General features: G+C 33.9%; 1 protein-coding gene and 1 non-coding gene across 2 annotated transcripts; both read left to right on the forward strand.

The window, feature by feature from the left end:
• Window positions 1-107: 107 nt before the first annotated feature.
• Trnam-cau (transfer RNA methionine (anticodon CAU)) lies at window positions 108-179 on the forward strand. Its single transcript has one exon. It is a non-coding gene; the product is annotated as a tRNA-Met (tRNA).
• A 985-nt stretch (window positions 180-1,164) lies between these two features.
• Window positions 1,165-14,452, forward strand: LOC106064702 (DNA replication factor Cdt1-like). Its single transcript, XM_056036337.1, has 11 exons — window positions 1,165-1,772; window positions 3,532-3,783; window positions 4,971-5,140; window positions 5,281-5,472; window positions 6,720-6,865; window positions 7,514-7,629; window positions 7,734-7,922; window positions 9,102-9,251; window positions 9,793-9,905; window positions 11,383-11,471; window positions 12,918-14,452. Exons 1-11 carry the CDS (start codon window positions 1,197-1,199, stop codon window positions 13,073-13,075), a joined length of 2,151 nt encoding a protein of 716 aa, XP_055892312.1. The 5' UTR covers window positions 1,165-1,196; the 3' UTR covers window positions 13,076-14,452.
• Window positions 14,453-16,061: the final 1,609 nt, after the last annotated feature.

A 16,061-nucleotide genomic window follows, 5' to 3' on the forward strand; every position in this document is an offset into this window, starting at 1 on the left:
AATCCTATTTTTATAAATAAACGATTGCATCATTAACCAAGTAATGATCAATAAATGTATAATTATAGGCTTTCCTTGTTATATTTATTTTCTCATTCTCACTATGTAGCAGAGTGGCGCAGCGGAAGCGTGCTGGGCCCATAACCCAGAGGTCCGTGGATCGAAACCACGCTCTGCTAATTTATTTTATACTTTTAAATATTAATTTACATTTTTTAAAAATTATTTGTGTAAGAATCCAAATTAAGATATGCGACCGATATGGAAAAGTAAAAGCAATGTGAGGACAGAACAAAACATGTCACCTCAGATAAAATTTAATTTTTAAATCTGTAGCCTATATATATTTTTTTTTATAAGAAGAAAATAAGTTATCAGCCTCGTTACAATAACACATTATAAAGCTAAGTATTTGCAAATCCATTTTTTTTTTATAATGAGTTTATCTAAATAAAACAGAGATAGGACAAGTTTTAGACATCTGCTCAACCCTTCCAGCGAAGACAGTATCTCAACACATTTCAGATCCTATAGATCTATAAACTTTATAAAATGTTGATTTAAAGGACATCTTTTGGAAAAAATCACTAAAACAAGTCAAAAGTCCTATCTGCACGCAAAGTTGTCAAGCCCAAATGTTACAATCAAGGATAAAGGCTTAAAGGCTGGATTAAGAGTTGTCATCATTGTTATGTATTAATGATTTACATTTATTTATTTATTTATTACATTTTTTTTTTTTTATATAGGCCTATCCTATATTTACAAGATCACCGGGAAACCAACAACTACTACGAATAAAAAATCTTGAGACTCTGAAAGAACTCTCTTTGCTGAAATGTGAAGCACTGATGCTTGGATCACTGAAACAGTTACAAAGACTACATAAAGTCTACATAAAGTGGTATTGGGGTTTATCGTGATAGTGATGTTTGGCCTTGAATGGACAAACTTGAGACTAGAGGCAGTGGCAATGAATGAATGATAAAAGAAAGAAATAATTATAGAAAGAAATCGGAAGGCGGATTTTGTATTATTAAGTTACCTGTACAAAGGAGAATAAACACCGAAACAAAGGCCATTAATATTAAAATAATTATTTAATGACCACAAAAACAGCGAATGTCCGAATCCATGTAATGTCCGAAATAAATAAACTACTACTTCCGTGCCATGGCGGGAAGTTGTTGTATTGTATGTATGTGAGTAAAATGGCTCAAACTTGCATAGATTCCTTTTTTGCTAAGAAGAAAAAAAATGTGCCCAGTCATCCGTCAAAAAGGCGAAAAATTGAATTGATGGGGACAGATAATGATAAGTGCTCCAAATCAACAGCTGATCTAGATCTAGATACTAAGCATGGGAAATCTAGATCTATTACAATCAAGCCAGCTGCAGATCCAGATGTCACTGAAGACAGTGAAGTGACTGATGACAACACTAGATCTAAGTCTAGATCTAGGTCTAGATCTAATGTATTGACTATTACATCTAAATCTAGTACTATAACCGATAAGATTACATCTGTTTGGGATGATCAAGTTGACAATGCATATATTACACCAAGAAAGCGACCACTGCCTGATGTAGAATTAAATAATGAACATGGACATGAAAATATCATGACAAGAAAAAAAAAAACACTAGTTAAAACTAAAAGACTAACATCTGATAATCATCCTGCCAAGACGATTCATGTTGATGCATTTTTTTCAGCTAAAAAGAAGTTGGAACTCGTTGAGAAAGAAGTACAAGTAGATACAGAACAAAAGGTACACATTACTGACATTAGATTGTATTATTGTTAGTTTAAACAAGCCTTAATTTTAAAGTAAAGCCATAGTGAGATTGGACCAAAAGCGCTCTGAGCATGCTATAAGCATGAAAGTAGCTCTATATAAAAGCTATAATAATAATAATAGTGAAGTGCCATAGCCATGTGCCATGGCATATTGAACACTCCAGATTTGTCTCTCTCATAAGCCCATATTGAGAACACCTCATCATATTTTTTTTCACGTCTTTAATTAGGTGGCCCACTTTTACTTTTATATTGTACGTTTTTTTAGTATATTACTTACTAATATTAGTATATTATATAAAAATTGCACATTTTGCTATATTTCTAATAGTGCCAATACAATTATATTCTAGTTATAAATGTGTTTGTAGAGATGCAGACAAGATTTCTTCCTGGGGTCACAGTCCACTAGTAGTTACTCGCTAGTATCAAAATATGATAGTATTGAAAGTCCTTTTTCACCTCCTCGGGAAGAAGGAGGGTAGGTTGCAGTTATTGGTGATTTTTAAACCCCATTATCAGCCAGCTTATTAGGCTTTGGGAAACATGTAACACTGCTTATTACTATTCACTGAACAGATTATTGTTAGGACATATAAATATGGGATTCAAAAAAAAAAAACTCACTAATTCCCCAGTCACCATTATCAATCTGATTGCAGAATTCTTCTTTCACAATTCAGTTGTAATGGGTCAATATTCCCAGAGTACTTTTACAATGCTCCAAATCGAATTCATATATTAAATATATATTTATATACATTGATCACAAAAACAAATCTACAATCTCTACTATGGAGAAATTAAACTAATGTCCCTAATACACTTACTGAGGTCATTTATGCCCTCCAAGACAAACAAAAATCACACTAGTTTGCACATGGAAAAATTGGTTATTAATTTATTAATAGGGGAACAGGTTTACAACAAGATAAATAATAAAATGTGGGGGGAATATTCTCCAAGTTTGACATTATAGATCGAAATTCTTTCCATCAGATCAATAATACTCAAACTAAGGCCCGGGTGCCACTGGTCATATTCAGCTAGTATATAAATATATATACATTTAGTTTGGTATTTATTTTCACACAATGTGTATTCATTTTTGTTAAATTTTAAACAATGAACATTTAGAAATGCAGCAGCAATGGGTTAACTATGGCTGCCTGGTCGTGCGTTATGTGCGCTGCACTGATGTTCTGTGGTCTTGGGTTCATATGTTGCCCGCTGCCATACCCTGTTGCCCTGCTGGATGTTTAGGGTAGGAAGTTGATTATCTTCAAGTCTGAAGGAACATCTGAAACATTTTACAACATAAATACTCCTTTCTAAGTTTCTATCCTTGATCCCAATGGAAGTTTTAATTTACTCTTGGAATGATTTTATTTTTCAGACATTTTGATATCTTAACTCTTTCTCTCCGTAATTATTTTTCCACGCTTCGATGGAATTATTCATTTTGCGCATTACTATTTCACTCCCCTGTTATGATTGGGCTTCAATAGCTTTGTCGTTTGTTATCAGAAAATTGTTTTATTTGGTATAGAATCAAAGGAGAATGCATGCTCTTTTTATATAACACAAAATAAAGTTTATAAAATTAAACATTTAATGTTATCGTCAATTAGGAGAGAAGGAGTTAAAGTATTAGCATTCTACTTAAAAGCTTTTTAGTTGTTTTGAAATGAAGTAGAGATAGCTTGAAATATTTAACACTATTCCCACAGGATGAAAGTGATCAAGAAGTGGCTGAGACACTGTCTTCCGAGAAAAAAGAATTGGTAAACTTAATCTCAGTCATCCCAACCCCGATGGATAAAGTGTCCCCATTGCCCCCATCCCCCGTTGAAGATCTTCAAGAAAAGAGTCAGCTTGAGACAATCACTTCTGACAATCTCAAGGGAGATAACCCGCCAGCAACAACCACACCCAAAGATTTGCCTAAGAGAAACAACTGTCCTTTGAAGCTCTCAAAAATGGTGAGTGTTTTAGGCCAGCGACTTTTTACAAAGCTTATATCAACTCACTCTATCTGTCTGGCCAAAAGTTTGTACACATTATTTCTCCAACACCCAATCTCGAATCAAGCCGAAATTTTGCACAATTATTTCTTTTACCTGACAACACAAGAATCAATTTAAAAAATTAACTAATTAGTTAATTAACTTTTGGTAATAAATTACTTTGTTTTAGTATCTCAAACAAGGTAAAGAAATAGTACTTGACTGAAGTGGTAGTTTAAGCTGAATTAGTCTCCTTTCCAAGTTCTTGACTGAAGTGGTGGTATAAGCTGAATTAGTTCCCTTTATAGATTATCGTCTGAGGCTTATTACACATTTAAAATTACAAACTGATACACTTAATTTAAGCTTTTTTTTTTTTGCTTGTTTTAAAATTACTCTTCTATAGTGCATTTTTCGTGTTGTAGCATGCTCAGTGAACTCTGGTCCAACCTATCTAGGAGAAGGTTTCCGTGCTGCCTTTAGATGCTCAGCAAACACAACTCAGCGTTAAGATTCACACTTGAGTTCCCTTGCTAGGTAGCTGAGTGATTTATACTACATTAGTTTCCAATACATTTTTCATTGCCCTATCATCAAGTTAGTTTTAAGACTTGAGGTACTGATAATTATAGTACTATTGATTTAGCTTTGTCATCAGTATGACATCACAATTTTTAAAAAAATGTAGAAAACTTTTAATTGCCTTAACTTGAATAAAGACTAGCAGCATGGATAATACTTTTGCTTAAGTTGAAAAGGGATTCAGACTTTAAACTGGCCAATGCATGTTTCTTGGATTTGCAATACACTTTGTTACATTGAATCACTAAATTTGGTGAAGCTAATGTGTTTGTTCATGCTACACACTGTGTTCAAGCTTACTAGTTCATGAATCTTTGTTCTGTTGTCTATGTTTTAATATTTAATTTCTAAAAGAATACATAGATTCTGTATTTTATGATGGATGAATAGTCTTTACTTAATGGACTATTTCCTGTCTTTAAGATTTCTGAATGAAAAAAAAAGTGTGTTGAGGCAGCAAAGCTCTAGACAGTGATTGAGTTGTTGTTTTTTTTTTTTTTTTCGTTTGGATTTTCAATTAAATGAGTTGATTATATTTTTAGTAAAAAAAAAAATTTTTTCATCATACCCCGTTCTTTCAGAAATCAGAAGCCATAAAAAATAAGCTGAAACAAAGTGGTCAAATGTCACAATTAAAGGGAAAATTGGAGGAATTGAAAAGTTTAATTGACAAAAATAAAACAGTTGTCTCGCAAGCTGTCAGCCATGATGTGGAAGTGGAGGCACAAGACATGAAACCCGAACGAACCAGGTCTGCTGTCATTTATATTTATAAAGCTTTTTTTTTCAGTTACAGTCTTTAATATTAAATATATCTTTTTTCTTTTTTTTTTTTATCAGCTCTATGTATAAACAAATCTGACTAGTGTATATTAATTAATTTTCTTTCAGCACATTGCCAGCCTACCAGAGATTTGAGTATCTAACGGAGCCTGGCACTCCCACGCTGACCCTCCCTTACACATACAAAACCCTCGAAGGAGTGCATCAGTCAGTGGAACAGGTTGTTAGCATGTTGCACAACCGCTCAGAGATCTGTACATTTAGCAAGCTACAAACAGCTGTACAAAACATCACTAGGAAGTAAGACTAGAAGTATTAAAATGGACTGTACTTGCATACATATTAAAATTGACTACTTGTATATATATATTAAAATTGACTATACTTTTATATATATATTAAAATTGACTGTACTTGATATATATATATATATTAAAATTGACTGTACTTTGAATATTGAGTGTTTAATCCTCAGCAAAATTTTAACTATTACGTTTTTTCTTGTGTGTGCTCTACCAGGCTGACACATAATATTTTTTTATATTGACACTTAATTTGCATCCTTATTATTTTTTTTTTTCTAAACATGTTGTTTTTTTTTAAATGTGTTGGCTGGCAGCAATGTAAGTCTACACACCTTATGGTTGCATTGTTGATCAGTTTTAGACTAAATACATAACCAGTTTGTGCCAAATTAGATGTTTTATGCCTTGATTTTTTTTTTTTTTTTTTTAAATAGACCCCCATATTATGCCAAACATAACTCAATGTTGTTGTTAGTACCCAAACGTAGGTTAAAGTATAAGACAGGTTGAAAAATGTGTAAAGATTTAATATATAGAAATAAAATGATAGCTTCTAAGGAAAACTTAAAGTAGAAAATTTACCCCTTGTGAGCCATAGGGTAGCGATGTAAAAGTCATCTGTTTCTATGGCCGTCAGTTAGCTAGGGTGTCATGTGGCCAGCACAACAATCAACCGTCTTTACTGTCCCCAACTAATATCTCAGGTACCCATTAGAATTGGGTGGACTTAGGAGCCTCCTAAAATCACGGAATTCCAAATCCCAGTCTTAACCAAGATTCAAACCAGATATCCTTCAGTTGGGAAGCAAATCACTGTACCCTTTAGCCACCTCAAAAATAAAAAATGTTGGATGTTTAAGCCACAAGGCTTTTGTTAAGGTCAAACTAAAAAAGTCAAAAGCTAGCCTTTTGTTAAAACATATCCACCAATGTTGACTATCAAATCATAAAATGCCCTGTTTTACATAAACCTGGGAAGTCTGAAAGAGGAGAAAAGAGGGTAAAGAATGTGTGTATGTGTGTGACTGTGAGACAGAACATGTGTAAAAAATGTGTGTATGAGTGTGACAGAACATGGGTAAAGAATGTGTGTGTGTGACTGTCTTATTAAAGGTTGGAAGAGAGTAGAAGGGAACATTGGCCTTAATCTCAATTAACAGAAATTTGTATTTATACATTATATGCTGAGAGATGGTATCTAACTGATGTAGTATTTTCTAAAGCTATCATTGTGTCTTTCAGAAACTTTGAGATGAAGGCCTTGGGCCAGATTAAAACAATTGTACCTGATGATTACATTTATAGACAAGAGAAAAACATTCCTCAATATGGGATGCAACTCTCATCAAATTATCAACTTACTGTGGAACCAAATCTGCAAGTTGAAGGTTAGTGTCTGATATGTTGGTTATGCTGTTGTTTTTTTTCAATTGTTCAGCACAGTTATACAGTATGTTGGTTATGCTGGGTTGTTGTTTTTTTTTTTTTTGTTTTTTTTTTTTCAGCTGTTCAGCACAGCCATACAGCATGTTGGTTATGCTGGGTTGTGGTGGTGTCTGATATAAATAAAATTGAAATTTGTTTTGCTGTCTAGGATTACTTTTATGTATTAAGTTGTTTCAAAACTGAATGGCTTCAAGACAGTTTTTCTTTTCCTTTTTGTAATGCATTTCAATATTATATACAAATTTTAAAAAAAATGGATGGTGTTCATTAACGACTAACATATCATTAACATAAATATTATTGAACACCATTATTTATTTTGTATATATTTATATGCTGCTCTAGCCTTGGTACAGTCCAGATTAGTTGATATGATTTTTTCAAAAATTTAAAACATATTATTTTTATGTTAACATTTTTACAAAATAATTGTCCTCAAAAAGTTCATTATCTAATTAACACCTGATTTCCTATGCCTGTCTTTAAATAATTAGTAGTATTGTCAATGTAAACCAGCAATCAGGACATTAGATCTTACTACCTAATGAATACATCAAATCACTATTTATTTTTCGTATGCATTGTTTCAGATTCTACGGGTCCACTCACTGCTGAAGGAAAACCAATGTTTTCTGCCTCACTGTTATTAAAGCGTCAAAACGTATTTAAAAAAAGACTGCTTGCTTATTTGAAAGAACATCACAAGGTAATCTTTTGTTTGACCTCTTGATATAAATTTTGCCCGTCTTTACTAGAATCAAATCTGATATAACGCTTATCATCACTATATTTTTTTTCTATTTCCAACAGAAATTTTTGGCCTCTCTCAAAATCCCGTTGAACGTTCCAGACGATAAAATAACTCGCTGGCATCCGTTGTTTCAACTTGACAAAGTGCCAGAGGTGATCCCTGCTGAACTGCCCAAACCTCCTGAAGTCAAAGTCTACCATTCGGCTAAAGATGTCTTAGAGAAACAGAGAGGAAGACTAAATCCTTTGGTAAGGTCTCAATGGTATTTTTTGTCGTGTATAATCTGTTTCATGTGTGGAACATCAATATTCTTTCTATTGTCTTGATGTACCTTGGGTTCTTAACATGTTGTTCTGTGTGCTTGAGACTTAGGAGGAGCTTGAGTCATAATTAAGTGTGTTATGACATGATTAGGAATTAGTTATTTGTTTCGGGAATAGGGCAAAGTTTTACTTAGCGACGATGACGTAAAGTTGGTTAAAAAACAAGAACGCTCTAAGTGACGCTACAAAGAAGACGCTTCGTATAGAGCAGTAGAATAGATATACGGATTTACGGACATAGCTGACATCGGACGATTCCCTTCGTGATTATTAAATATATTTGTGGAACAACATCAGCGCCGACTACATATGTTGATTGTTTCGGCTTTTCGCCGGTGTTACTGAAGTAGTTTGAGTTCAGTGTTACTTCCAGTCAGACGTAGATCTACACTAGTTATATTTCAAAGAAGCAACACCGCGCGGAAGCCTTAACAGTGTCACAAGTATTAAAATGCACTGGGCAATGCACTAATTTATTGAAATAAATAACTTGACAGGTAGTCCAGCCATAAACTAGAAGACATGTGTCATGCACAATTAAACAATAACTTCAAGAATAAAATGACATCTCCTTATTCTGAAAAAAAAATTATAGTTATATGCAGTACTCAACACAAATGCCTTCATTAGAAAAATATATGTCCTGCCTCTCTGAGGACCAAGTTGCAACTCCTAAAATATCATGCTATTTCTCACCAAGAGCTTTGTTTTTTTGTGCAAAAGACATGTTTAATGGTAAGTGACTAAAAAGTCACTATGAGTCTCGAGGCTGTAACAATATGTACCAACAGTGTTTGTCTCAGTAATCTACTATTATTCTAGTAAATTTGTAGTGGTGTCTAAGCTAATATGGTAATGTCACATTGTCAGTAATTTGAGTTTATTTTTTGGTTATTGAAGTCGTTCCATGCAGGATGGCTGCCTGGTCGTGCGGTTTGCGCGCTGGACTGTCATTCAGATTTATTGATGGTCCCGGGTTCAAACCCTGCCCGCTCCCATCCCCCGTCGTCCTGCGGGAGGTTTGGACTAGGAAGTAATTATCTTCAACTCTGAAGGAACATCCGAAACATGTAAAACATTTTATATCAATTTTTCTTAAATCAGGTGGAAAAAGCTTTGTCAAAAGTTGTTGCTGATAGTGAAAAAGAAGGTACCACCAAGAGTCAAACTAACAATGTAGAATGTTCTGCTTCCACATCCAGTAACCAGACTACTGCCACAATGAAAGGCATTCCTCCAGCTTTGCTTGCCAAGGTGGTTCAATTAGCTTTTGTTTGTTATTTGTTTCTTAATCTCTCCATATTTTTAACATTTTCTCAAAATCATTAGCGGCTGTGACAAAGGATATATTTACTTTAGTTGGCCCTGTATTTGCCTTGTGATTTTTTTATACATTTTCACATGCCCATCTAATATAATAAGAAAAGGCACACAAGTCTAACTACAAATGAAGTTAAATTTGACTTTAAATATATATATATATAAAAGAATCATTTTAAAAACATATAGAATTAACAGGATAGGAAATGGAATGTAAGAGACTTTTAAATTAATATTGTAATCTATCCAAAATTAACTTTCATTATGAAGTTAATTCAACAAAATCTGAAACAATAGCTAAAAAAATATTTTTTTATTTCTTACAGGTGATCTCAAATTAAGTTCAAGCAAATAAAAAATTGTAATTTGATTTGAAGTTGAATTCTTTATAGCATCTTATTTTAATATTCAAACCATCTTATTGATATTTTCTATGCAAACTTTCTGCGTATCAACTCTACATTTTTGCTTACAGATTCGAGCCAAGGAAGCTCAGAGGATGGAGGAAGCTCTTACCAGAAAGCCAGAAGAAGATACAAAAATTAAAATCATGAACAAATTACCAGAAATCATTAGAACTCTCAGAGCGTATCCTTTCATTTGTAATTTACTTATGCTGTCACTTTCTTTACAAAAATCTTTTCACACGACTTTTTCCCCTTTTGTGTTCAATGTAAAGATTTAAGGCCCTATTTTTCTGTGATGAACTGTGCAGAGGTTTGGTTTCCACTTCAGGCAATTCACATAGAGCTTGTCTAGCATTGTGGTGTTTTAATAGCTCGACTAGGCCTATTGAGACAGTGTGCAAGTTTGGGGGTTTAGTTGGCTTGCGTTGGTGCTAGCCTGCAAAGTCATATGTTTTCTTGGGTTTTATTTTCATTCTGAAACTTGTGTTGCTTTTGGTTTCCACTTCAGGCAATTCACATAGAGCTTGTCTAGCATTGTGGTGTTTTAATAGCTCGACTGTGAATATAGAGACAGTGTGCAAGTTTGGGGGTTTAGTTGGCTTGCGTTGGTGCTAGCCTGCAAAGTCATATGTTTTCTTGGGTTTTATTTTCATTCTGAAACTTGTGTTGCTTCCTCCTACTGTGTCTTGTTCTTATGCCTAAAAACTATGCATTGATCATGATGTAAATTAGTTTTTCAGAATTTGGGTGAGTGCTAAGAAATTTTGCTTGTGCTTACTTTCTAGGACTTTGTTTATTATTCCTGAAACTTCTACAAGGGTGTCTTGTTCGGGCCTCTTGATAAAGAATGCAGTTTTGAAGGACGTGGTCGACATTCTCTGGTGACACTCCACATGGGCAGATATCACTGGTTCCAATTTTGAGCTTCCGCAACTTATGTCGTCTCTTATCTTATCTTATATAATACAGACGTTACTTCAAAAAAGAAGATGATTACGTCCTACGACGTATCATTCTGTTGTGTCCAGTTCTGAGGCGAAAGATTAAATGTTGATCTTGTTGGGATAGCTTATAATAGGCGTCATCTTCCTTGTGTTTTGGATGAAGGCTTGTCCATTTCTCATGTATTCTATACGCTATTAATGTCTTTATTTCTTCTGGGTAGAGCGCCATGTTTAATTGTGTGTTTGTTCTCCCACACCTGGCAAGTGTGTCAGCCTTCTCATTTCCTTCTCGTTAAGTATATGCTGCTTTCCATAGAATAATCCCTTTTTTTTTTTTTTTTTTTTTTTTTTTTTTTTTTTTTTTTTTGCTAAAACATTTCCATTTGTTTGCTGCTTCATCTTCTTGGATTAGTGTGAGATCCATTGATGCACATTTACCTTTTAGATTACAAAGTGCTGTCTTGATTAAGTGTTAATGGGACAGATTGGTCAGGAAGACTATTTAAAAACTTAATAAACTGAGTTGTTCAAATCCTATGTTCTATGCGATAGCCCAAGCCAGCTGCTTCGCATGAAACATCCCTGAATACTCTCTGACCTGGTTAGTTTTTTGGTTGATCGCCTTCTCAAAAATGCATTACTACTGTTCTATAATCCATATTTTCAAAAGTGTTAGCAGTTATGAATATGTTGGCCTTAACCGAAGACTCTCAGCTTATTTGTGACAGAAAAAAAAATGGCTCTACCTTTGGACCAAGTCTACAAGAAAATAGAAGAAAATTATAAATATGGCATGTCCCTAAGTAAGAATACTTTCAATGGACTAATTATTTTCATTTTGCAAGATAGCCATTTCATTTGAGAGAGATAATTTTACAAGATAGCCATTTTATTTGAAGGAGATTTTACTTGACATGCTACATTTATATAACTTGTGATTACTGGAACTCTTTGTTTAGACGTAGTCATTTCTGAAACTTGTTTATACCAGTACCAACTTTGTATTATGTTATTATTATTATTATTATAGCTTTTATATAGCGCTATTTTCATGCTTATAGCATTCTCAGAGCGCTTTTGGTCCAATCTCATTTGTGGACCAGTGGGGGGGGGGGGGTATCTAGGAGTTGGTTTTCTGTGCTGCCTTTAGGCGCTCAGTAAATACAACTCTGCCCGAGTCGGGTGTCGAACCTCGAGCCCCATTCTAGGTAGCCAAGTTCAAGTGCACTTGGCCTCTCGACCACACTTCCCATGTATTATGTACCATAAGACACATTGATGTAAAGTTGGTGGAGAATCCCATGCATCTTTTTTTCTTCTTCATTCACATTTTTTTTTTTTTTGGAGGGTTGAGATCAATAATCCTGTTGAGTTCAACCATGTAGTTGTTTCCTGATCAGTTCTCCTTATAATTTTTTTTTGTTTTCTATATGAGGGTCTCACAGCCAGAGTAAATCTGGGCCTCTCACTCATAGAGTATGCAGTTTTTGCTTTCTCACTCATAGAGTATGCAGTTTTTGCTTAACACTTTCAGGGTGCCAGTAGTAAATCCAATCCATAAGTGAATCCGTGGGGCATTAACATTTATTCTTACCAAAAAAATAAGATGCTAGTATTAAACTCTCCTATGAAAACAGCAAGTGAGATTACTGTTGGGTTGACACAATTTTTTATTTCACATCCCAAGAGATGTCTCTTTGTAACCTAAGAACGAGTGCCCTCTTTTTGCTGGGGAGAAGCCTCGGGGTTAAATTTGTGAGTGCTGGGGCTGCCAAATTGTCAGCAGCTGCCTCTCTTCCATGCTGACCGGATCTGAAGGGATAAAACGCCACCTCAGTTTGGGGTCGTGTGACTTCAGGACTCCACCTACAGGGCTCAAAAACCTGATTTTCAGTTAGGGTTTACTCCCTTAGCGTTAGACCTGACTAGGACACGCTAAGCAATGCCACTATTAGCTTTAAGCTAGGAGTTTGGTCTGTGTGCAGCATGGCTTGTCTGCACTTTTTACATACCATGACTGCCTCACATCTTGGGTTTTGCATTCTTCAAGTATCTGTCTAGTATTTAACCCTCTATTAAAGTCTGAATTCTCCCCCCCCCCCCCCCCCCTTTTTTTTTTTCTTCTTTAGAATCCTAGGTATGTCTTGGGGTGTGTTCCTGAGATAAAAAAAATAGTATGATTCCGTCATTCTTTATCATTACTTTTTTTATAAATTATCTGTATTGAAAATAAAAAATTTTCCTTGCAGAAGATGTTGAGAATCATATGAACATGCTAAAAGAACTGGCCCCAGAACTTGTATCCGTCGTCGAGATCAAGTGCGGGAAATACATGAAGTTGGATAAGAATGTGGATGTCCAGGCCGTCATAAGTAAAATTTTAAACTTGAGCAAAGCCCAATGTTAAGATATATTTTTAAATGATTGTGACTTTGACATTATTTGATGACAAAGACAGAATTTTATAATTGTATTTTTTTTTTTTGTTTTTGATACAGAATTCATATAAAAATCCAGAAAATTTTTAAAGCTTGGATAGCTAGTTTTTAGAAATGCTTTTTATTTACGCTTTCAATTTCAAAATGATTGAATTTTTAGAAGTGTGGTAAGTTTTTAATTATTTTTTCTTTATTTACAACAATTGATATCAAAGTGAACAAATTCTTAAATGTTGTACGGGTATGTAACAGAAAGATATATATACTTTTTTACTTCCTTTAATCTATGCAGCATGTAAAGTTTCAAGTTTTGTCTTTCTCAGGGTTACCATAATTAAGTATTCTTGTGTTGTCAGACTTCAGATGTAGTTAATGTCAATAGTAGGCAAGTTGACACACTGGACTAATTGTTTCTTTTTAAAAAGTTAGATGTGACTAAAAGCCGACTAGATTTTTATAGCCATAAGAAATGCTGCACACTAGAGTTACTATCCTCCAGTCTTATCCAAATGTTAGTAATGAGAAACTGTGGGGCACACTTGACTTAGTCAAAATGTTTACTAAAAAAGTATAAGCCTTTCCATTGTTTAGAAATAATATATATATGTCAGTGTTGACCTGTTTAGAAATAATATATATATGTCAGTGTTGACCATCTCTCTAAATTCCTCTTTGTCATTTGTCAGGATGAGAATCTCTCTTCCATTGACTGGCCAGTCCATTTTTTTTAACAAGTCTTCCCATTGCTTCTTTTGTCTGCCTCTTCTTCTTTTTCCCTGATACTGTTCCCTGTAGAAAGATCCTAGTGAGCCCCAGTGGATCTCACAATATGGCCCTCTCCCTTTCAAGCTGACAATACTGTAAAGGATTGAACAGTATCATTGGAACAAACTTAGTAACAGATCTATATATACAATCATTCAAACACCAAACTATTTTCAAACATTTTAATAATATCAAACAAGTCATTCAATAATGAGATGCTATATACATATCAATGGTTACATATTTCAAATTCAACCACAGCTTGGCTAGAGTTTATCAGGCTGTACAAGTATAATGTTAATCAATGTGTGTATGTCTGTTAATTAGTTTGGCAAAGTGCAATGGAACCACCTTGTTAGTGTCATCATTTTATCATTTATCGTACTAGTTCCACAGCTTTTTCATTTTGGATATTCTCTGCCCAACGTTTCATGCTTTGGTTTAAAAATATTTTTTTTCATGTCAGATAAAGATGTTTGTTGTCATTTTTAGAAAAATTTATCAACAGTACCTGATCCATCATACTTATACTTAGTGTACTTATTTTTGATAATAAAAATGTTTTTGGATTTTGGAATAAATTAGAGTTGTTTGGTGTGTATTTGTAGTCTACTATGTATTTTGTTGTTTTATGTATGTACTAGACATATGTTACCCGCGACCCGCGGGTCTTTATTTGCGCATTACTGTCGATATAGTCACTGAGAGTGTTTTGTAAACAATTAAACGAAATAATAATGTAATAAGTAAAGCGAATGTGTCAATGTAAAAATAGTGTGAATGAAGCTATCAAATCAAAATAGCTAATAGGCTTAATTAAATTCATTTTTTTTTTCAAATTAAAACATTTGTTTGTAGGCCTACATATATTTGATTAAAATTTGAGATGAATAGACTAAATTTTGTATGTTCATGTGTATAAAGTATAAAGTAGATCTTGAGGTAGACGTAGGGTCTAAATCTACACTAATCTAGAGTTCTGTGCTGCGCATGCGTGACCTTTTTTCATGAAAAAATTTATATAGGCCTATCTCAACACGGCTACGCAGCTTTAGCGAACAGCGAACGAATGTATTAAAAATGCTTTAGAAAAACAAATTTGAATGTTAATTTGATTAAAATATGAAATGAATGGACAATAATTAGTATGTTTATGTGTTAAAGCATAAAACTATCTTTGCGAAAAGAAGTTTTATCATCTTAGAGTTCAATAAGAGTTTTATTAGACCTAGGCCTAGGAATAGACTCAGTAGAGAGATGTGTTAATGTGTAACCATTTGGTAATGTCTAATGAAAGAATGTTCGCCAGGAAATCTGTAGTCACAGATATTCGGAACTAATTTATGTAAAAAATGCTTTTAAATAATCTAGTGGATTGGATTTAGATGTATGTTAAACGTAGCTAATGATCCTTTCACGTTATTTCTCTTTCGCTACGAAAATAAAATTAGGTTTGCGAAAATGGGTTTACCCGAAGTTGATACATTCTTATCTATTAAAAACGAAAAGAGCGATAGCTTTGTTAAATGAATGGGATTATAAAGTGAACAATTAAACGAAATTATATTTAGTACGCGATTCATGAATGAATATATGGGAAAGGACCAATGGCGAACGCTTTTGTGCCAGTTTTTAGTTTAAAATTTATAACTCCGCAATGGCTAAACTTATTTAAAAAATGAAAACATCTGCGGAATCCTCAGCTATTGGGCGATAAAACTAAATTTGACTCTTTGTTCCAAATCAGCTATTAAATTTATTATTCAAGTCAACTTACGGTAGGGGTCGGACCTAATCAGCGAACGCAATTTTCGCGGGAGTCATAATGAGCGAAAGGCCGTAAAAAATAGCGAAATAGCATGTTAAAATATAGGAAATTATGCTTCAATTAATTCTATCATTTAACTTCTTCCATGAAGCATTATAACTATTGTCCTCCTTGTTGCATTAGGCCTAATTTTTTTTTCACTTTTCTTGTGCTCCACATCTCCTTTCTCTGCTTGGAACTGATGTCTATATATAGCCTACGAAACTTGCGATCAAATATTTTTAAAAGAAAGAACTACAAAATTCTATCTCGCCTCCTCCCTATAGGCTAGTCCACGTCGTTTTACTCTCCATTTCATAAACTCTCGTTACTGCGACTATTTTTTTTAAGAACACATGTTCAGTGCACTTAATCACCAACAA

This window comes from Biomphalaria glabrata, chromosome 7 (genome assembly GCF_947242115.1).
Source record: "Biomphalaria glabrata chromosome 7, xgBioGlab47.1, whole genome shotgun sequence".
Taxonomy (NCBI): Eukaryota; Metazoa; Mollusca; class Gastropoda; family Planorbidae; genus Biomphalaria; species Biomphalaria glabrata.